Source organism: Emydura macquarii, unplaced genomic scaffold, assembly GCF_026122565.2.
Source record: "Emydura macquarii macquarii isolate MOO-44397 ecotype Brisbane River unplaced genomic scaffold, CSIRO-AGI_Emac_v2 contig_18, whole genome shotgun sequence".
In the NCBI taxonomy this organism is placed as follows: domain Eukaryota; kingdom Metazoa; phylum Chordata; order Testudines; family Chelidae; genus Emydura; species Emydura macquarii.
Genome location: NW_027130155.1, coordinates 7,530,330 through 7,554,564, shown reverse-complemented (window position 1 = coordinate 7,554,564; position 24,235 = coordinate 7,530,330). Strand labels below are relative to the sequence as shown.

Below are 24,235 nucleotides of genomic sequence, written 5' to 3'. Positions count from 1 at the left end.
CCACTCAGGAGCTGCAAAACTTCAGTGCTCTTTTTCTCTCCATCTTTCTGACACTATATTTCACTCTATTCTCCATTACATGTTTACACTGATAATAGCTAGCCACTCTTGCCACAAGCCTATACTTCCACAGTATCTATGAGTTTCAAATGCCTCCATCACTATATAAGCTAATGCATGCCTCTGGTTGGCTTCTGTATCTTAAAAAAGACCTCTAGTAGCGTAGCCACTTCAGCATTTCACAGTACTGGTCCCAAATATTATAACATGAACAACAGTTTTGGGGATATAGAATACTATGGCTTTTTTTTTTTTAAAAGGCAAGGCCCATTCCAGCTACTATCAACAGTAATTCTAGCGCTGGTCAAATTATTTTGCATTAAAAGTTTGTTAAAGAATAATGAACTTTTTTATATTTTTGACCTTTTGAATTTTTTTCAGTTCAATGAAATTGAAGCACAAAATTTAGTGTGGTTGTTGTTTTCAACTTTCCAGTTTTTCTCCCTTTCTGGTCCCTTAAGCTCTTTCCTTTCAGAATCCTACTTTCCTTTGCTGGCATTTTGTCCAAAACCATAATTTTCTATTTTTGAAAACAAAGGGAAATTTTTTTTTTAAATTTAAAAAAACTTTTTTGGGGAAAAAAATCAGTCTATTTTGAACCCTGTGAAATAAAGACCATTTAACAATTTAGAAATTTTTCACAAAATTTTTTTTTTTAACAAGATCTAACTATTTCTATGGGTATTTATGAAAAACAAGCTCTCTTTATTTCAGAATAGTCGCCTTTGTTTTAGGGGAATGCCAGATTTTATGGGTGCCTCTAAAACATGATCTTTGTGCTCCTGAAAGGTCAGTGTACTAGGGCAGGATTCTCTGCATTTATTATGATAAAATTATTAACTTTTATAGTGGTGTATAATCTGTTATGGAAAACATAGACAAGGAAATGCAGGACTGCATGACACAATACAGTACAACAGGATCATTTTAAGGTCTTTGGGACAAATCCTGTTCTTGGATGCATATTATTTCAGAGTAGCTAATTCACAGAATCAAGACATTAAAGTGGCCTATTATGTATTCTGCACTGATACTTAAAATAACCATTAAAAGCCAACCCTTGGGAGCCGAAATGCACAACAGAATACAGCGTTCTGGGTTGCTATTGAACTCAGAAATCTAATATTTGAGACAGGGGACCCCAAAAAATTCTGATAAATTTCGATAAAGACTCATACCAAAAAAGGCTTTGATGAAGAAATTATTTAAATTTAACACCTCTGACCCACATTTTGCACAAGTTAAATTTTGGATGAAAACTGACTGATAGGCCCATAATGCAAAAAACCCCAAGGTTTATCCCTTTCATTCAAGGAATTACTTGATTTCACCTTCGCACTTTCTTCCCTCTCCCCAAACCTCCACATCTTTTTCATGCAGGGGATTCAATTCAATTTTTTTCTTTTACTGTTCCACGATCTACAGTACCAAGTGCATCACAAAAGTAATCAAACATGTCATGCAGTAAATCAGTAATTAAAGACAAAGTGTCAAGTATGTCAGAGCTGTTCAGATGCTTTTAGTTTATCTTCATTTTCCATCAAAACTACTTCTTTTAAACAAATATAATGTCCCATAAAGCAAATAAAAGATACTGAAGCAGTATAACTTAAATCTGCTGGCAGTGTTTTCAGAATACACTAAATAAATTTGTTCTGCGTATAAGGTTCATAATACTCTTAATTCCACTGAGCACATATTTGTGCATAAGCCCTGTAAACATTAGTTACTAGAAAACATACTCAGCCACATTTATAATCAATTCTCTTAGTGCTGAGCATATTTTACTTCCTCTTGAGCAGTCCAGGCAAAATATCCTGCAGAGTATGCTGGAGAAGAAGACCCCCCTGTGGTGGAGTTTTGAAATATGCTCTACTGTAATAATGGCTTTAACAATGCATTCATGGGCAAACAAATGCAACTTCAAATTGGTCCCTCACAACTACTTTTAAACACCCCATTTCCATGTTGTTGTTCTTATCAGCACAATCACCCCTTGGCTCTGCAGTCTCTCTCCACTCCTTGCCTTCCCTTTGAGCCCCAAGTGACACAAAACCCCTCCCTCCACCTTAATCACCACCTCTTCCATTGATCGCAGTGTAACTTTTCTTGCACACAAGTGAAACAGTTCACGCTGCAATTAAAACATAAGGCTTAAATTTGCCTTAAACAGGAGTTAGTCATATCCAGTGCAGGGGAGAGAATTGGGCCCCAGGATTTTACTAGGCAAGAAATTATGCTTATGCTTTTACAACATGCTGTTTCCTTTAAATGATATAATCTAACATCAAATTATATTTACGCATTTTGTTCATTTGTATCATGAAATTTGAGATAACTTCTAGACCACAACTACTAATCTCAAAGGCCTTTTCTATACTAACCTTATTTCTGAAAAACTCCCTATTCTTCCTAACACTGGCGGAACTCTGCTAGACTTAATGACAGACTGCCAGCATAAAAAAGATCCCACTGGCCGCTGGTGTATTAACCAAGTTCTCAGACCTGATTTGAGCAGGCTTAGATGACACCATAGATAAAATATCAGAACCTGCTCTACTAGTGGGAAATCTTTCAGAAAAAAATAATCTAGTTTAGAAACAGGCAAAAGTTTCAAAGAACCAATTAAACTGGAAAAGTATCCAGTAATCTCAATGCTTATGTACAAATCCACTGGCAATATAGAGCAAACAGCCTTTCTTGTAGGACTTTGGCACATCTGGTTCTAGATCAGTTGTTTTCAATCTTTTTTCATTTGCAGACCTTTAAAAATTTTTGAATGGAGATGCGGACCCCTTTGGAAATCTTAGACATAGTCTGTGGACTCCCCAGAGATCCGCAGACCACACATTGAAAATCACTGTTCTAGATTAAACCCAGAGAGGGAAAAAAATCTTATCCAAACATTTCAAAAGGTTCAGTTTGAGTTCTGTCTAGAAATGGCTTTATGTCTCATGTGCTAGGGATTCAGGTATTTTTTCCCATGCTGGCTTCCACATTCCTTTGAACAACTGACATTTAGAAAGACAATTATCAAGGCTGCCCAGTGCAAAATTTGACCTGATGTTTTTCTTACATCTGTTTGCAAAGTCAATGTAATTCTTCATGTCTGAGATAAGCATCAGATAATAGTAACAAAATAATCATTGCAATCATTCACTTTGTTGTTTTTTTTTTTTCTTTCTTTACATATAGCTGTGCCAGTGGCTCATGAGTAAATCATATGATGGAAGAAAGAAATTCAATAAGGAATACTGCAGATGGAATTTCCACCATATTTGCTAATTTGAAAATTCAGTGGAACACAATTTTGAAGGATCATTTGTCAGTACAAACAAGCAGCAGTAGTCACCTGCAGAGTCCATTTGGAAATGTGAGAATAATTTAATGCAAGTGCAACATATATAGCCAATGTATCTTATGCAAAACTAAAAAGGAACTAAAATAACTCTAGAGTAATCTCCAGTTTAAGCAAATAAAGATATGGAAGCCATATATTAATGTCAGGAAGAACCTGCCAAAATTGTCTTGAAAACAAACATTCAGTGTATTTCCTGTTTGAATTCTTGGAACTACTATGTACTCTAGATGAGAACCAAAAAGTTCAGATGTACTGATGGATGCACTGGGTTATACATAAACAAAGAATGTGTGTGTGTGTGTGTGTGTTTAACCTTTTAACAAACAGAGCTATGATAGCATTTTAACTTGTTTAGAAAAAAAGCAGTAATATTCTCACACTGCCACCTAGTGGTATGATGTTTATTTCTCATTACTCATTTTTCTGTGGTACCTTTTCCCCCATTCTCCCTCACATTGAGCCTGATCTTCAAACCTTTAATCAAGTGAGGAATTGCACATAAGCTGTGTTCATGAAGTCAATAGGACTTCTCAGTGAGCAAGGACTGTCCACTTGATTAAGGTTTTGCAGGATCAGTTGATGACTTCCTGTTGGCATCTCTCTTCTTCTCAATCAGTTGATTGCTCAAGGCTCAATTCTGCAAGCTGCTGAGTTCTCTGGCCTTGGTACACTTATGCACATCCTTATCTTTGAGCACGTGAATAATCTCAATACTCACATGCTTAAAATTAAGCAGATGTTTAAGAGCTATGCTTCAGGGCCAGAGGGCTAAGCAAAGTTCAGGATTGAGCTCCCAAAGTGTGCAACTATTAATAGACTTCTGCAGGAGAGGGAGATGTGGGAGCTGGCACAGAGTTAGCTCTTTTGCTCTTCCCTATCTGTCAGCCACTCAGACAACATTTGAACTGGACACTCCACCTATGGAAGCTGTATGGACAGTCAGTGGCCAGGCTAGGTATTTACAGACTTGATCAGAAAAGCTCTCCCTATGGTATGCTGAATTCTCCCCAATGGATGCGAAGGCAAGCAGCTACCCATTTCAGCTAGGACTTCTTCAGTTACTGACAGTTCAGCGGCAACTTTCAAACACTAAAACAGTCCCAACATCTTGTGTCAAAGGTTTAATATCAAACAGCAAACAAAGTAAAACTGTTCTCTTCAAAAGGCTAAAAATCAATTGCAGGTTAAAGCTGTCTTGGGTGAAGATCAGACTCTGTGGAAAATAAATATTGAATAATGAAGTGTTGCTGCCACCTACCGAGCATAAGTATTATATAGCACATCGTTTTACTATTTGTGTAATGGTTGGTAGTGAAACTAGTCACCTTACTAGATAATCTAAAAGATGTGTTAGTAGTTTGCCAGCATCCATGGACTAGCTCATGCAAACAAATCTCAGCCTATGGATTTTTGTAAACTGTTCACTTAGACTGTGCACTTGGTTATTCTTTGTGTGTGATTTGTCTCCTCTATTACTTGTCATTGTTTCTGCCACCTGAATAGATCACTAAGATTTTTAAGCAAAATAATAATGTATAACAATTGACAAATAGCAAATAATGTACAGTGAATATTCTTTTTAGTGCACAAACACTATTGTTTACATATAAATATACCCATATAAAAATATAAATATAGCTATTTCTACAAGGACAGCCATTCCCCCAAACACTTGCATAAGCAAAAGCCTGATAATGTGAATGTTTGTGAAAAGCAAATAGTAATGTATATGAACATGGTAGAAATGAACAATCATTCAAAATCTGAAAAAGTGGTTATGAACACTCTTAGCAGGATGTAACTAGCTCTGACCTTAAGGTATATTTCTATATTGCAATTTACATCTATTTGAAGTGACGCTAGAAAGTGTCTATAGCGCAGTAATATCACAAAAAATACTGGAGTCTGCCTGTTCCCAAAAGCTGATGCTTTGGTTTATATGGTTGATGTTTGGCTTTTGTTATCTTCAGAAAAGTGCAGATGGAATTAAAAAGTTAACAGTATTTGCATAAGATGTGGATTAAATAAAGAATCTTTTCCACAACGACAAGGTGGGAGTAAACTTCTTGAGCACTTTAAGTCATTGCATACTTGAAAGTATTGTGTTAGGTCTCTCTCCCACTCTCTGTATGTGGCTAAGAAATGCAAAAAAAGCTTGCTTGACTTCAATAAAAACTCTGGATGCTCTGAACTTTTGAAAATAGGTCACTTGTTTATAACTAATCATGGACTTAGTAACTTACCTTGGTCTCCCATTTTTGAAAAAATCTTTGCCACAAAATCATGTGATGCATAAACCTTAGCTGTGTTAAGTATCTCTTGAACCAAAGCAAGTTGTTCCGCCACCTCCACTGTCCCCACACAAACAGATACCCATCTTAAACTTCCCCATTTGGCAATGTCACTACATTGTTACTGTTATATTCAATTTGTTACTATTAATTAATAGTAGATCCAAAAGCTGCTTCTGGAATAATGGGAAGTCCCACCCTTAACTTGGTTAATACATAGTACCAGGACTTGCAAAACTTCAAAGGATTCTCTAAACATAGACTTTTCATCAGTGATTCTGCAAGCCTTAGTTCTAATCTTTCATGCTTTCACATGCAAAACCATCAAAAGAGAAAAAAAAAGAATAGCAGTTTCAAAAGCAACATTTCTCTCTCTCTCTGTTTAGCCACAAGTACACAGACTTTAAACGGGGGAAATTATTTACATAAGAGATATTTTAATAAATACTGTCAACTTTTTTTCTACAGAAAAACAAAAATAAAAATAAACCAAACAGATTTGTGCAGTAAAAAATAATGTCTAAAGGTCAAGGGTTTTGTGGAAGAGAATGAAAAACAATTAGAAAGTGTCTAATGTAGAAGCCTTCAAAAGCAAGAAGATCAATTCATATTCTTTCTTACTTACTTAAACACATTCTGCATATTTTATTGTTTCTGTCATCTTGCTTGTTATAATCCATCCAATGAGTTCTCAAAGAACATTAAATCCTACAAATAAATAAACTGTGAATGTTAAGGAAGATACAAAAAGGCAACAATTAAAAGCCTACAAGTCTGGCTTTTTATATTATTATGTAAAATAAATATATTAGTCAATGACTTTCTGCCACTGAACAATGAGAATTACATAGGAGGAAATTTGAAAATCGTAAGTGTCATGAGAATAATATTTCTAAGCTTGTTACAGCCAAGAACTAGAATAAAATATCAGAATCATGGTTATTTTTTTTTTCAGAAATACAGTCAAAATATCTTTGTCTGTCTTCCTGTCTCCTCTGATCAGAGAATCTAAGTAGGTTTTTGAAATCATTATGTAGCCATCATAGCTGTGCTGATGTGTAGCATAATGAATATAATGCATAGGGAAAAATAAATCAGGCAAGAGACAAAAATGCTGATTTGCCCTGATAGTTGTGCACCTCAAATCTATATACAACCCTCTTTGCCCCATTCTTATATGTTTTAAGTTTCAGTGTATATATTTATTTCTTACACAAATGGTTAACTTTATAATAGAATCTGTAAAGGAAGAAGCATATGGGCTAGGGAAAACATTATGACTTATTGGGCAGAAATATAGATGCGCTGAATAAAATGAGTAGCTGCGGATAAAGTAAAGGATTTACCTTTCCAGAACCCTATTCTCCTCTTCAGGACACAAATAACTCTCCTGTGAAGTCAATAGGAGTTATTTATATCCTGCAAGGGCGGAATCAGGCCCAAGATCTTGAAACACCAATAAAGAGTCTGTGTAATTGCTATTTTCTCTTGGTTCACAGACATGGCAACAAGTTCAAATTCAACAATTTTCCCTGTTGCCTCAGATTTTCCAGGGTGCTGTTAGGTTCTGCCAGGATTGAAATATTTGATCACATCTTTTGTGACTTTGTGAATATCATTTAAACTGACAGGATGTGGTGTAACTTTATGATAAAATGAAGAAAATTTTAAAGAATTTCATATCAGTAAAAAATAAAAGAAAAACCCATTAAAGTTAAAAGTTTTCCAGTTAATTATCTTTTAGGTATTGATGATTTTAGGTGCCAGGACATACACAAGGGTCCAACCATTGGGTCCTGTTGTAGGTCTGGGGTCTTACCATAGATTATGGGTGCTTTGGCCCCACTTTACCTAGCTTGGGGTGCCTTTTCCCTCCAGTTTTGTGTACTCACTATAAGGAAACAAGCTCCAATCATTATAGCCTTGATCTTCACGTCAAGATCTACAGGAACCTGGATCCCAAAGTTAGCAGCATTGGTAAAGACGTTGTTTACGAATCCAGACCAATATTTGGAAATCTTGCCAATTGTTGACATTTCATTAAGAGTTTTTACCTACACAAGAGAAAATAAGGATTAACATATAGCCACACTAACTTATAACCTCCCCCACTACCTTCCCCGAATAATAATAAGTGCCCTGCAACAGACTAGAAATTATTCTATTCTTAGTGGACCAGATCTCTGGTGGTATAAATCAGCACAGTTTCATTGATTCCATTGGTGCTTCCCCATTCACACAAGCTGAGGATTTGGCTTAAAGCGTGAAATGAAATTCACTCCCATGCAGACAACCAGCACAAGGCCAAGCACCGTTTATTTCCTGCCTAAATAGAATTTATTATTTTAATCAAAACACAGAAATGTTTTCTATTTTGAATAATTTTACAACCCCTGCATTTCACCTTTCCAGTGAAATTTTGGGAAGCTTCTCCCCCAGTCCCCCAGGAAGGGTTACTCAAAGCATGTGAATATGGAACACACCATTTTTATTGTTCCTCCATCTCTCCTATCTTCACCTTGACTTACTTGTCTCATTCAGCTCTTATGTCTTGTCTTTTAGACTTTAAGCTCTTTGGGGTAAGGACTGTCATTTTCTGTGTTGGTACAGTGTCTAGCACAATGGGTCCTAACCTCTTGGAGGCTACCACAATATAAATAAATACACACATACACACACACACACACCCTTCCTGGACATTTTTTTGCCTATGAAATGTCAAGTTGTCACAGAAGGGATCCATGTTCTGTCTGAGGATTTTAAAATGGAATTCCAGAAGAAATAAGTTTCTGACATGTGAAAAGCAGGCCCTGTGCCCAGTTCCACATTGGCCCCGTTGGCTGAAATTATGATCCCAGAGGCCAACAGAAGATCTGGTGAACTATTCTTGTCATCTCACTTCCATCCATTTGTACAATGAACTATCAGGCAGTTTCTAATTCTGGAAACTGCACGTGCACAGCATGTCACCCTAATGTTGCTACTGCAGAACGGATACCCTTTTCTCCATCTAAGTTACCCCCTAAAAGCTGTTCCAAGGGCCACTCACAATCAGGCTGATTCTGTTCCTGGGTAGTCAGGGGCAAAATCCCCATTGACTTCAGTGGGAGGAGGCCCGATCCCATAGTTTCAGTGAATTGACAACTGACCCTGGCCCACTTTTGATTAAAGCTGAGGCAAAGCAAATGTTGGAAGTGGATTCAAATTGTGTGTTTAGGCTCATCTTTCATTTTGTTTGAAGGAAAATTATTTCCCCACACTTTTCCCATGGTCAGCAAGTGAGAATGTCAGCATTTTTGTTAGTTTGGCTTTGGGGTATGTATGATGGAATTCAGTTTATGGCAGGCATGTAGGACATGCCTCTGCCACGTCACACATCAGCAAAGACCTGCAGCAGCAGTAAAAATCAGAAAAGCAGACAAAATTTTGACTGGAAAATATACGTTCAATTGCACACACAAAGCAGCTGCTCTCACAGTAGCAGGTGCAGTGGCAACCGTTAGACACCCTCCTTCCATATCCCTACCCCTGAGCTGGGGCTCACAAGATCATTGAATCTGACCTGTGCGCCGTGCACAAAGAGTCAGAGACTCTTGCTTCAGTTATGCTGCTCCTGAGAAGTACCATGTCACCGGTGATGATGAGACAATGGAAAGAAGAGAGACAGCTGCAGCAGATTCAGCAACAAGATTTTAGGTGCCTATGATGCTGATGCAGCTGCCTCTGATGCATGGAGTTACTTGCTCTAGCACAGAATACTGAGAGATGAGTTAAATTCTGTTCCACCTGTTAGCTTCCCCCTAGCCACTGTCTTTGGGTTGCCACTCATCAGTACCCTCCTGTTTGTTATCACTTATATGCTCAGGGGCATCATACTATCTTTATCCAGGTGAAATGACACACCAGAAAGAGCCTCTTTTAGAGATTTAGGATCCGCAGCAGCACTGGAGCTGGTCGGAAACCAGGGAAAAGAAATTGCCACAATATATAGAATCTCCCCCTTCTTTCACAAGGAAATTTCACTTTGACAAAAAATTCTTGACTAGCTCTAAACAGCAGTAGCATCATGCCTTGAGACCAATGCACCCCTACCTCTGGCTCTGAGAAATGTGTCCCTCATTGCTTTGTCATCACAGTTATTTAGTAAATTAAACCTACATTTGTAAGCAGAACCTCACTGAAGTCTTTTAGTGTGGCTGTTTAGGGGGTAGCCTGGGTAGAAGGTTGCTATGACCCCTTTATCTGGCTAAAACAGAGAAAGTGAGAAATCCAAAGCACTTTGATTGTCATAGCAAATTTTATGTATGCCTGGCTCTTTTTTCCCCAAATCTACTGCTTCTCAGAATTATTTGACCTTCTCTAGAAGCAGCAGTTAAGTGGATGTAGATCTGTTCAATGCAATACTGCTCTTAGAATCAGGCCTAAGGGTATTAAAGTCAATGGAAATAGTCCCACTGTGTTTAGTGGGCTTTGGATCAGAACCTTACTGAAGGGGACTAGGATAAAATCCTAGCCCTATTGAGGCAGATGGCAAAATTCTCATTGATTTAAGGGGGAGGGGGGTCCAGGATTTCCCCCCATAAGAATGTTTTTTCCTGCATCAATTGTCACTCTTGTCCAGGAAATGCATGTGGTAGACTCAACTTCCAGCCTAAGATCTGAGGCTAGAATCATGAACTTTGATTTGCCACGTCTTGTTTCTAAATTACAGTATTTCATTGCTTTTTAAGTTTAAAACCTTCATTGAATGTGTCTGTCAAAATATTGTATTACTTTTAAACAATGTGTATTCTCTAGCATATGAAACATACCTCAAAGTCTACATCTCCAAAACAGCTGCATGTTGCATAGGGGCCAATTATTTTCAGTACATCTTCTTTGCTCTCATTCAGTATAGTGAATTTAGGCAGCAGAGGATCCCAGTTCTGGACAACATAGCCAATTATTGTACCGGGAGGGGACTGAATTTCTAACTATTAGACAAAAGTGGCATACAATAATAAATAGCATGTCTAAATTTATAAGATCGTTTTAAATGCAAAATTTTAAACCATAAACATGATGTGAAAAGACTTTATATAATAGTTTTATATACATTGAACAATATTAACTTAATAACTGCTGCTAAAGAATAAAGTTTTCTATTACATGAAAAACCATATGTATACAGAAGTTAATGTATTTACAGTAATTAGCTAATATACACAGATCTATTTATATGGAGATGTTGATATTGCTGTACATAGATCTGAGTCTCTAGTGCAAATCATAATGCACCACTGAGAAAGTACATGGGTGAGTATAAAAAGCACTTGCATAAAATGATTAAATCAAAATGCTGAAATAGAGATGCACTGACTATGAAAGGTGAATATTCTAAGTCAAAGTGCTTTATAGTAATGAGTGGTGCAATGACAGAGAGAAAGGATCTGTGTTCTCATTCAAAGGTGAGTATTTCAAAACCGTGGACACTGTGAAACTGTATAGAAGTGGTATTAGGACTTTCAGGGCAGAGTCCAGGTGCTAACATCTGAGTCATACTGTCATACACTAATTAATTGTTTTTATAGGATTGTGCAAAAAATGCACAAAAGCAAGTTATTAAAATTATACACACATCTCATAGGACTTATCAGGACTAATATGGATATTTTTGTACTAAAACAGCAAATAGTAAGCAAATCACCATAAAAAAGGGGTGAAATCTTGACCCCATATGAAATCAGATTTTGCCACTGATTTCACTCATGATGTTTAATTTGTCATAAATATAAAAATAAGTGTAATGCAATCTGTGAGGAAGTACAATACTTTTACTATTAGGTTTGAAATGATGATACAGTATATTGATTCGAACTGAAGAGGGGCAATTGAAACATACTACAAAAATACACACTTCAAACAAAGCATGTGGCTCAGGTGCCCTGGCCATTGTACAAATTATGGCCCCTATCCTGCACTGAGAACTGACCTCTGTATGGTCTTCATTGCAGCACTTGGGCTTATCTGAGCAGTGTTGAGTGTGAATTCTCTAATCATTTGTGATTCTGGACTTGCAGAGTCTAATCATATCATTCAAACCCTCTATGTGAACATGGCAAAAACCTATGGAACTTGATATGCAGTTAGTCTGCTTCATATCCTTAATTTTAAAGCAGGCCAAAGTCACACCTTCCTTGCTTGCCATAGGCTACCTGTAATTAAAGGTCTCATTCCTCATTAAGAAAGTATGCTCCTTGCCAGTTACTTTTTTTTAAAAAAAGTCTTGATTATTATTTTTATGGATTTTTTTTTTAAGGAAAAAGAGGAAATATGGTCTAGCAGTCAGAGCCCAGCCTTCTAATCTTTATTCTTAGCTCTAACATTGTCTCACCACATGAAGATAGGCAAAATACTTAGTCCCTTCTGTGCATTTTAGCCACCTGGAAAGTAGGTATAATAATACCAACCTCAAAGAGGTCTCGTGAGGTTTAATTAAAGTTGGTAAAATAATTTGCAATGCATAGATGAAAGGTGCTGCTGTTATTATTCACTGACCTCTTGCAGGTAGCAAGGGAACCAGCAGCTGTTACATCTCAAGGGTCTATTCACTGTGATAACCTCTCGACCGATGTTATCAGTAATCCTTATGGTGAAAGACCGTATAGGTGAACAGAAGTTGCGATCAAAGCAACCATTTTCTTCTACTGCAAAGTAAACTCTTTGTCCCAAATGGTTTTTTATCTCATATTTGCTGCAGGTCTCTGTGCCAAGTATGACTAATAAAGTAAAACAGTTAGCAAATTATTTAGTATATTAAATTACAATTACATGTGGCCCAAAAACACCTGAATCAAGTTTGGATCCAAATGTACAGGTTCACCCTCTCTCTATAATGTATATTGTAAGCTCTTCAGAACAGGAATCATTTAAAAATCCCTTTAAAATAATGGAACTATGCAAATATGCAACAATAATCAGATTATGGATTGAATCTGAACACTTTGGAATCTGGAAATTTTCAGATCCGTATTTTAAATCAAATTAGGAAGTGCTCAGATCAGATGTTGGCTTGACCCACTATAGAATTACAAAGTTCAGATCAGGATCCAGACTTGATATCTGGAGTTCTGGTTTGGGCTCATCACTAACTTAAGCAGGTGAAAAGTAATGACATGATCATGTTTCAGCTCAGTGGCAAAACTATTCATGTCAATGAGGCTGGATCAGGCCCTATGCCAATTTGCAATGAAAAAATATCAAGAAACATGACATTTCATTGGCAGCAGTTAATGTTTCCACAGTGCTTTGCAATTTTAAAGCACTATGTAAATTCAAAGTATTGTGCATTATTGTATCACTTACAGATATCTTCTGTTTCTTTAATTCATCTGATCAGAGAGCATTACTTTGGTAGCATGTGAATAATTGATAGCGAGAACAACCTCTTCCCAATTCTGGAAACACTTATAAAGGTGAGAAGCTTTAGGCATGTGAGTAATCCCACTGAACTCATTGACGGAGAAACTTTTATGGCTGGGGTAGAGACTCGTTATTGACTTTTTCCTCTCTTTTTATTGCTGTAGAATAGCCATAAACAAAATTAACTTTCAGCATTAAACCGATCAGTGCTTGGAGGATCTGATCAAATGCTCATTAAGGTCAATGGAAGTGTTTTCATTAACTTCAATGAGCTAAGGTCAGGGCACAACTTACATTACATTTACAGAGATATCTGCATGCTGGCATTGTAAAGATGAAACTCATACACCTAGTACCTTCAAGAAGCTCCACTTGCTGGTGAATGATTATCTGTTCCAGCTGTTAAAAAAAATGAAAATAAATTAAACTACATGGTGGGACTCTTATAACGTTAAAGAGATTTGGAGTTGTCACCATAATCATTCTCAGATATCTTTCAAGGATATGATGTGTTCCAGCAGACCTGCATTTCTTTGCTCCCTGACCAGCAGGGGCTGGATGCACTGGGGAGTAGGGATGTAAAAATTCGTTTTAAAAAAAAATCCATGTAAACATTCTAAAAATAGAATGTTTAAACAGTTAAACATGGTGGGAGGGGACGAGCTGTGCTGGGCTTGGCTCCTTATCGCCAAGCGAGAGCTGCCTAGCTGCGACTCCTCCACCACAGAGCCGGAGCTGGGCAGCTCTGGTTGGCGGGGAGCTGAGCTGGCTCTGCACTTGCGGGGAGGAACTACACTGGGCTCTGTGCCTCCTTGCGAGGTGGAGCAGCCAGCTGTGGCTATCCGTCTCCGCGCCGGGCTCCGCCCCTCGCACAAGCCAGAGCTGCCCAGCTGCTCTGGTTTGCGAGTAGTTGAGCCAGCTGCTCTGGCTCCCCCCACTTTAAATGTAATCAGCTGTTTAAAACACTTAAAGAGCAAATTACTATTTAAACGTTTAAACGGTTAGGCTTTTACGTCTGTACTGGAGAGCATCCTGTGTCACTGTAGTCATATTCTTGTTAATTCAGAGGGGTCTTGACCAGCTCAAGAGGGAGCTGGTTCTATTCCTGGCCAAGTGGAGGGACATCATATAAATTGTGATGGTTATATATTATATGCATCCACTGGAAAGCAGTGACCAAATTAGTTCCACTGGGATCATGATGAGACCAGCTGTAACTGAGGGAAATATACAAAAGATGCAGGGCCTGATTCTCTCTCTCACTCGGTCTCCTTTGTGCTGTTCTGGTAATGCAAAGGGCATAGTATCTGGTCCTTTCTCCCCTGTTGAAGATTCACCTGGTATGAGTCTCCAGAAGGCACAGAAAAGGACTTATTTGGGACAAGAGGGAGGCGAGGTCAGAGCACATGTTTAAGGTTATGCTCTAAAAAACCTGGAGATTCAGAAATGGTGGCCCAGTATGTGGCATTCTAGAATGTCAAAATGAACAAAAAAATAGCCTTCTCTATAAAGACAACTTGTTGGCCAAGGAGAAATCATATGATTGATAGATTATAAATCCAATGACAGTGAATATTTGGCATTTATTGCTGACTCTTCTCCCCTCTCTGCTGTAATAGTTCATTATTGTCTCTCAGACATCTCTTTCTGTTTTAGGAAGGGAATGCCGATCCTATAAAACTGACAGGATTTCACTTCAATGTCATTTTGACTGTAGGTCACCAGACTAACAATTTAGCTATTGGTCATTTTCCTTACATTTCTGATGGGCATCAAATATTTGGTGCAGGATTTTCCCATTAGTCAATGGCCGAAGAAAGAAAATATATGATGACCATATGAGATCATCATGCCACAGTCCTTCACTGGATATCACTTATAACAGAAGCTTATGAGATAGCCTCCATGGCCCTACACTAATCTCTGAAGTACACATGCAAATAAGTGATTTCTGAATAAGGCCTTTGTACTTATAAACATTTTCGTAAGCACTTATACTACTTGCAGTTTAAACTTCAGGAGGCATAACATGAACCTCTTGCAGCTCAAAGGAGTTCAGTATAGAGCTTTGGTATCAATAAAAGGGACTAATACTTTGTGTGTTGCCAACCATTCTGAAGATTTCAGGTGTGTCCTGCAATGTTTGAATATTGATTTCAAACCCAAATTTGGTCTTTCTAAGGACAAAACGTAGCAAGTGATGTCAAGCTGGTAAAAGCTTGATGTTATTTTAATTGTATACGTTAATTTATTATCAAAGAAAAATATGTACAAGTTTGGAGAATGCAGTAAGGATAGCAGCATATGTGCTTTTTTGTTCTATTGGATTCTGTATGAAGACTGTCTTGATACATCATTTATCAGTCCAGTCAAGGACCACGAAGATTTCTCATATTGTATATCAAAGTATCAAAAACACTAAAATTTATAAGCGTATATGCTGCCTGCTTGACCTTAGTCCTTGTAGCAGGCTAATTATCAATTTTTTTAAAAAAAGGTGACAGTTTTGGCTGTCCAACCTGAACATATCTTGGCTATAAAGATACTGGCCCAACTTCTGAAGGTATAAATATTTGCAAGACACTCTTTTCTGACCTGGGAACATACTTTCTTTTATTTTGGGTACTGCCCTGTATACTTCCATAGGCAAAGCTCTCTTGGACTCCAAATATAGTTCCAGGAATGGGACCCATATTTACTTTTGGGGATTGCGAACAATGTATAAGATTATAACATGGGGAACAACAGTGATTTGCATGCAATCTGTAACTGTAAAAAACAAAGAGATCCACTTTTCCTGAATCTTTTAAATATGTGGTTGTAGAAAGTATGATACCTATTCAATATGATGGAAAGCTGGCAAAGAAAAGGGAAAATATTTGCTCACTACATCTTAGAAACAATTTCTGATTTCCCTTAAGCATGGAGAGAAATAGATTACTCCTCAGCTATTCCCATTGATTTCAGAGGGTCTGCTTTGCAAAATAAACCATTGTTCAACGGCCCTAAGACATACAAAGCAGATAACTATTTTCTCTTTTGTGTCCTACACTTTTATTTCAGCTGTGTTAGCAGAAGAGAGAGGAGAATGATGAAATTAGTTTTGACCCACACCTCAGGCTTAGCCATTTGTTGCCCCGTGCAATCTTTTTCTAATAGTCATAGTAAAAATTTATGTCCCTTCTGCTTCCCTCTACTTCCTTTCACCCACATACAAACAAATAACCTTTCTACCTTTTTCTTTTTGGGCTTGAACCTACCAATTAAGCACACACTTGTTTTGAGATGGCGTAGAGCCGTAGAAAATATTCTGTCTACTGGAATCAGGATGTCTCCAGGAGCTTCCCATTGCACAAAGGGAGTGATCCCATTGCTACACTATTTCAGAGGGTATAATGTACAGCCCCCAGTGCAGCCTTTGCTAATGAGTATGTGTAGGTGTTGGGACCGCAGCCTTCCCCCCGCCCCCACTCCTCATTCCATTGATGGTGTATTTGTACACTAGGGTGCACATGGAGAGAGAGCGAGCTGTTAGTTGTAGAACTGAACAAAATATTTTCAGACAATACTAAATTTGTCCCCAAAAATGCATTTTTCAAGACACTGAAACTATTAATGAACGTGGGTCAAATTCAATGAATAATTTCAGCAACAACAACCCCCCCCACAAAAGTTGACAGCTTCAGAATGAACCATTTCAAAGCGTCATATCAAAACATTTCATCTGACCTGAATGAATTTTTCAGTTTTTCATTTTTGCAGGAAAAAAAAAAACAAAAACCAAAAAAGCAACAGCCAAAAAACCCCCAAACCAAAACCAAAATTTTGGTTTGAAATGAACTGAATTTTTTTTTTTTTTTAATTTTCATTTGGCCACTGACCCGAAACATCAATAATTCACTCAGCTCAAGCTGGCTGTTGTGTGAAGTGACTCTTCACCCACAGCACTAGTTGACATACTCTGGTCCCTTGACATTATCCAAGTTAGGCTGCCTCTATTTTGGTTCTCTCAAAACCCTTCCCATAGGACACCTGCCACTTTATGAGCAATATTACAACATATTTGTACATCAGTTGGGTTACAGCTCTGGAATGGCCACAGCATGAAGGATCAGCCCAAACCCCACAGATCCTGACTGAGGCGGCAGTGGGCAGAAAGGGTAGAGATCCTGCAGGACTGGGAGGAAATCCCACCTCGATTTACTGCAGCCAGCCAACTTCCCCATTGCACAGGAGGAATGTCACCCCAGAGCAAGGCCAGCAGATGGGCTGCAGGGCATCTGATTGGCTCTGGGCCAACTGGCTGGCACAGGGCTGTGGCTAGAAAAAGAACATTGTGAGGCCTGAGCACGTTATCATTTTCTGCTGAAGCTGGAAGGAGCTGGCCCAATTGCAAGCCAAACCTAGAGCTAAAGGATCAGCTGAGGGAGTAGGCCGGGGGCATGGCAGAGGAGTTCTGATTAGTATGACCACCATGGGAATGGATGCCAAGCAATGCAGCAGTGATCAGGGCTCAGCATTCTGAGCTCGCACCAGGCCAAGCATGTGGAGAAGAAGGTGCCCTGTTAGCATCTGAGGTGCTGGGACTGGGTGTTTGGACTCAATTGGCTTAGAGTGTATTAGCTTGTATATCTGAGTGTCAGGACTGGATACAACCTACTATAGTTAGTACACATGCCTCCCCAAAGGGTCTTCCCCAAATCATCTGGAACTGATGGAGGATTTGTTTCTGCTCACAGAAAAGTATGATTTCATTGCTAAGTGCAACACTTGTTTCTGGAGTTAGTTCCTGATCTCACAGGTCGAGGAGAGAACCAAGGGATTGGGGCCTAGTCAGAGGCAAGTGGGGTTCCCTCAACCACATGGCTTAGCATTTGGTACTCCCTTAACCAAGCTTGGTTGCCCTCACCACAAATATGCCAAGGGATGGACTGTAATCTGAAGTGATCCAACATAGTTTATATGCTACATTGCATTGGCTCCCTGAAGTCGCATGTCCTTGAACAGAAGAATGGAAGCAGGTAAGAAATACACTACACTAACGAGAGGAGACATCTGAAAGACTCAGCATGGGCAGAATAAGCAATGCAAAGTTTGGACAACCCCACCAAATAACCTGAAAAACTGGGATGCCAAACGTTCCCCTGTAGCCCTCTCCTCCCACAAATCACCCTCTGACTCAGTATGCTAAACAGTTCTCTCTATTCAACCCCCCAGTGAATTCTAGTCTTTGCCTATCTCCCAGGAGAAAATGTCAGCTTGCTACAAATCTCCTTGTACGTCAGGATAAGATATAGGGGCCTATTCTCTCTGCAGATGTGAGGGAGATTCTTCTGGGTGGATAGCTCTTCCCCATCCAATCGGGTCTCAATCTGAATTCAGCTTACTCCACTGCTTGTCATGTTTATTTTGCTATTCTTGCAAGAACTGGGGGAAATGGGGATTTCAAATCATTGCAGATCTCTGCGGTGTGTAAATGCCAGTCATATTAATTTGAAAATCACATGGATAAGTGGAAGTGTAAATAGATCCCTGATTTTTGGACTAAGCATGGGCACAGAGTCCAGGAAGTCCAGAACTCTCATCATGGTTGTGAAGGTGATTTGCTGTTTGTCCATGTATCAAATTTAAAATGTCTTTTAAATAGGGATAATAGAATTTACTGTCTTACCTCTCAGGGGTAATCTGAGGAATAATGAGTTAATGTTTGTACAGAAATCTGAATAGATAACATGATAATTATTTATTATTATCACCACTCTTAGTCCTTGACTGAAACTGCTGGCTCTGCCCTCCCTGTACTAATGCTCATGGAACTGACAAAGTATGTCATTTCATGTATGTGCACCATGGGCTCACCATCATGGCTCTAAAGTAAAGAATGGATTCTGAATGGGATGAAAAACAATCACTATTCCCTTTAGGTGCCCAGTTTCATTAGCTAGCAAATACCAACAGTGTTTTAAATTATAATAGACTCTACATGGTAATTTAGGTTGCCAATGAAAAAATACATTATTTTTCCTATCAAATGCTAATAAGGATAGAAATATTCTCATGTGTTTATTTCCATCAAAGCCTTTATGGATGTAAACATTCCCTAACCCTGTTAGAATGTTGGGAGCCAAACACAACGTCTATCTAGACCCTGAGAATCAAAGCCTATAAATTCTAAATTACCAGATTCGTTTCACTGTCAAAACTGAGGGCCTGATTCTTTCCCTTTCACACATGCTGATCTATGGGAATAACTGTAAAGTATTACACAATTTGAATTATGGCGGCAGATGCAAGCCCTTAGTGAAGTGCAGACAGGACTCAAACAGCATATGTGGCAAGACTTTAAAATGATTGCATTCTGAATAGTTTCAAGTGTTCATGGGAACACAACTGAGAATGTTTTTTTGCCACATACAGTCTTTAATCTGTGGTGGCCGCTAAGCTATGAAGCTTAAAAGAAAAAACAATTTGCAATTATTGAAGCATATTATGCCAATCATTTTATAAACCACAATTTGCTAGAAGCAACGATGGCTTTGGACACACTGTATAGGTGGCCCTCTAAGATGCCATGTTACAGAGATATCCTATGACCCTGGGAGAAGTTCAGCTATGGGCAGAAGCCAGCTGGCTAAAAGACCTTCACGCTCCTCAAAATGTGGGCTGTAAGAAGAAGACAAGTCCTGGCCCTGCTCCTTTTAGGGCCTTATTTTTCTCTCTTTGAAACCGATGGGAGTTTTGGTAATGATTTCCATGGGAGTGGGAGTGGGCTTTTAATGAGCTGGAGGGAGACTGGGGAAAAGAAAAGAGAGATAAGGCATGATAAGGGGAGAGGAAAGAGACCCACTTTGTTGAGTCATGGAGGGATGAAAGTAAAGCAAAGGGATTTGCTTATGGCAGCAATAAACATGAGGCAGGCCCTTCCTGCAAGACTAAAGTAATTTCAAAGTTTTGTTTTAACACAAACATAAGCTATTGAGGAAACAAAAGTATATTAAAGGTTAGACACAACAGGACCTGGCTCAGGTATTCCAGACCAGGAGGCAAGCTGTGAGGAAGTGGTGTTTGTTTCCAGGCTTTTGTAGGTTCAACAGGTTTACTTTGACTAGGAAGGTCTGGAGAATCCAGGAGATAATCCTGAAAAATTTTGTTTATTTGTCCTTGAGGATCTGCAGGAAGGAAAAAGAAACTTAATTAAAATTTAGCGTGTACAATTAGAATATGATATTGTTGCCTAGGTAACCTGTTCGTTTACTTTATGTGACTGTATCCATCAATGAGAGTGCCACATGGAAGAAGTTTGCAGGAATGGGATTTCTAACAACTTTGTGGTAGAATGTGTACACCGATGCACAAAGACAGCAAAAACATGCCCATGTGCATTATATTATGCTGGGAGCTGAGTGAAACCTCACTGAAGCTGGTGTCTAATAACTGCCCCTCATTCAGGAGTAATTTAAGATACACACAAGACTAGTCAGGAATCTGAGCTATGAGGGGTTTCACTGGGGTCTAAATGCAAATACAGGGGGCTGGCTATTGATTGAGAGAGCTGTGTGTCAGAGAGAGAAGCAGAAGAAACACCCCAGCGAAAGAAGGCAGCCGCTGCATCAGAGACAGTCTGGGAAGTGCTTGCCATGTGACCTGGCAAGAAAGCTAAGAGAGAGCAATTTTGGGTAGCGTGCTGGTTGGAAAGAAGCTTGGAGCAGAGAAACTGTCTCCCAGTCTTTGATTCCTGTGTTCAGGAAATCTGGTCTTCATGTTCATTTGTTTGTAAAGAAACAGGATTGCATCAGATACATACCTGCCTTCATCATTAATTTCTCCTCCTAAAGGAAACAACCATACAAGACTGTTTGGGTCAAATGGGATAAATATTTATATACCGAGTGTGCCTGAGAAGTATCATCTTTAACGTTAATGGTTTCATTAGTGCATGGTAGACTTTCAAGGGCACATCTATTATCTTAGGAGCCTCCACACTTATATACTGCAAGTGTCCCCAAACAGATCATTTCTATCAAGCATGCTACAGTACTTAGGCACTATGGAGTTTTAGCACCAGAAGGAGCTGTGGCTTTAAATCAGTTTTCTGTTGCTGTTATGGGTTTAAATGAGATCCTTTAGCATTATTTGAACATAGTGTGGCTGATTCATCGTTTAATCATATTTTGATCTTAATTTATCTGTGCAGCCACTGCTTTCTTTCAAAGTCTGAGACCACAGGAAAAAGAAGGAAGCCCTTTGAATTTCTATCTGGCTTTTTAAAAATGTATAACTGGGTTATGAATATTTTATAGGTGCTTCTGCATCATTTCATCTCATAGGGTACTGTTGTTGCTATAACTTGTTACATGAATGCCATGAAGCCTTATTGGCCAAGTGCTAGTGTCATTCTTGACTAGTAATAAGAAATAAAATGACAAACTGCAGTTTTGTCCATCAAATTTAAATGACAGAAAAATCCAACAGCAAATACCTTAAATATTGATGGAAATCCAAGATATTTTGAAACTTTGTCCATTTTTGTGCCTATTTTGTGATGGGGTTTTTCCTCTTTTACTTTTGGTAAGTGAATATTTAAGATAAACAAAGATTGGACAATATAATGAAAATTTGTAGAATTATTAGCCACTGTCTGGAAGTGTATTACCATACTTCTTTGCTGTGGAAACTCTGTGCTAGAAGGCTACATTATTCAGCTGTTTCTACTAACTACGGTACATTAAAAATATACATGACAAATTCCCCATTATAACTTCAATAGAAATATGCAAGCCTTCACACTATAAAAGAAGAATATTCCAAAGCATGCAGCAACAATGTTATAAAAACTACTTAGTACCCTAGAACATTTTTAGTGTTAAGTAGCACTGCATTTACAAAGTTGTAGCAAAAAGATGGATGAAAATTGGCAGTCCTATATACCAAATTGCTGGAACTCTGCTAGACCCCCAAATTCTGCTCCAATTGCACCCATATAATTCAATGGAGGTATCTTCTGTGGAGTTGTATGGACATAAATGAGAGATGAATTTTGACTCCTTCTCTTTAATTATATCATTTGATAGTATGTGCAAATGAATTTAGAAGGATTTTATGATTAACTGTCTGCAACTTTCACCTGCAGTTCTGAGGACCCAACTGGCTCCACTAAAGGCAATACATGACAAGAATAAACCCAAATAAAACTAATCTGACTAAGCACAATTAATCTTCAGAGATTTCCTTTGTTACATGGTAACAGGATTGTGACACATCTTGAAAATGAGCATCATCTGCTGACGCACTGTTTTCAAAGTGGAATATGGAAGAAATGTATGCAAAATATGTGAACTTTGGATCAGTGCATATTCTTTCCACACATTCAGTGCCGACTATACAGACAGCTGTAGGCATAGTTATATGAACAAACACTTCAAAGGTTAAATGCAAATGTTACTTGAATAAAACATATTAAATAAAAAAGTAACATTTTAATATCAATTTTAATTTCCTTTGGGACATCTCATATTCTGAAAAACAAAAATGGCAAAATCACCATGCTTTGGATGATGTGGCTTTATTCTGAAACTCTCTCATTTAATTAGATTGCTGGAAATTTATAAGACTGTAGTTTTCTGTAAATATGATATAAAAATACAGGCTATACATGCACTTACCTTGAGAGGCCATGAAGCTGCCTGAGTCACTTCTTCAAAGGAAGCCAGGTTAAAAGAAAAGGCTTTTCTTGTTGCAGCAAGAGGGGGGGAAAGCACAGCATGCACAAAACTTCAGAAGGTGTCTGTCTACTTCATGTCAGTTTACAAAAGAACTCGAAGGAAACGTATTGCCTTTCTCATGTGTCAGGACTATGCATTTTATGTTGAAGGACAACAGGGGGAGATGGTGCTAGCAAACAAGAAAAATATTACTCATTTTAAAGTCATTTTGCATCAATGAAAACAGGAGAGGTGCATCACCAGTACACAGAAGTAAACTTTAATGTGCCCACTGACTAATTTAAACACATGGATAAGATTTAAGATTCTCCCTTGTACTGTATGTTGTTAGGTATTTGTATTCTAAGACTAGACAAATACTGTCTTTGTAATTCTGTATTTATATTTCCATATTCCCAGGACATCTACCAAAGAACAAAGGAGCTGGTGAGTTCCTCACAATCAAAGTTTTTATAGTTCAGAGAAGGAAGACTTATATAGGATTATTCATTTTATTTACTTATTTTTTCTTGTAGCATCAGCCTCCCCTAACTCTGGATACTGGCTTTTCTACCAAATGAGATCCAGGAAAGAACACCACCTGTCCTCTGTGCATGAATCGAGGGTCTGTGGTGGGCAGTGAGTTGTTCACACTACATTTAAACAGTTAAAAAAATAATTGCAAATCTTGCTCCAGATGAAGCCTACTTCAAGTCAAAATGTCATGCTAATAATTACCTGAATTACACTGAGAGAAAGGGAGACAGAGTAACCTTGACTTCCCAGCTCACATTTCTACCTCAAGTGACCAAGTCGCCATGGAGATCATACCCACGTGATCTGTAGACAGACACGATTCATGACTGCTGAAATGGTACAGTCTATACACAGCGTCAGAAGAATTAGAGCAAAGTATTGTGGGCCAAATTCTGCTCTCGTTTATACTCATGCATATCCCACTGATTTGAAAGGATTTGCTCTGGTATAAACAAGCAGAATTAGATCCATTGTTTACAAATCAGGCAAGTTTCTGAGAAGCTGCTTTTAAAAAACCAATAAGCTCAAGCTGACTTTTACTGACAGGAGTGCTAATGAGAGTAGTACCCACAAAGATGCCAATCCTCCACTACAGTGTGGCAGATTTGGACTTTGTGAAGCTGTCTTGTAGCTTAGTCACCTGAGGGACAGGGGGTCTCAGATAGCATAGAGTTGTTGTAGTGGCTCCTCTGACACACACCCCTTCCTCCTCTGGTGTAAAACTGGTCCAAAGCCTTGCCCACCCAGAATCAGAGGTGGGAGACAAACATTGCTTAAAGCCACAGTTACTTCCCTTCCCCCACTCAAGCTGGTCCAGTGCAGAATATAGAGACCCAAGGGTCTGACCCAAAGAGTAAACACAAATAAAACTTAGAAAAGAACCT

General features: G+C 38.4%; 1 protein-coding gene across 3 annotated transcripts; it reads right to left on the bottom strand.

Annotated features, from left to right (window-relative positions):
• Nucleotides 1–4,527: 4,527 nt before the first annotated feature.
• Nucleotides 4,528–23,641, bottom strand: PLSCR5 (phospholipid scramblase family member 5). 3 transcript variants are annotated; one of them, XR_010918404.1, is made up of 9 exons: nt 23,553–23,641; nt 22,776–23,004; nt 20,131–20,282; nt 13,470–13,512; nt 12,250–12,470; nt 10,524–10,685; nt 7,532–7,766; nt 6,338–6,420; nt 4,528–4,634 (listed from the first exon to the last, which is right to left on the bottom strand). XR_010918404.1 is itself a non-coding variant. In XM_067540420.1 (9 exons), exons 2-8 carry the CDS (start codon nt 22,786–22,788, stop codon nt 6,382–6,384), a joined length of 792 nt encoding a protein of 263 aa, XP_067396521.1. In that variant the 5' UTR covers nt 22,789–23,004; nt 23,553–23,641; the 3' UTR covers nt 4,528–4,634; nt 6,338–6,381. The 3 variants fall into 3 exon arrangements, 1 of the variants encoding a protein (XP_067396521.1); XR_010918424.1 differs by having other exon boundaries at nt 10,524–10,637; XM_067540420.1 differs by having other exon boundaries at nt 7,605–7,766.
• Nucleotides 23,642–24,235: the final 594 nt, after the last annotated feature.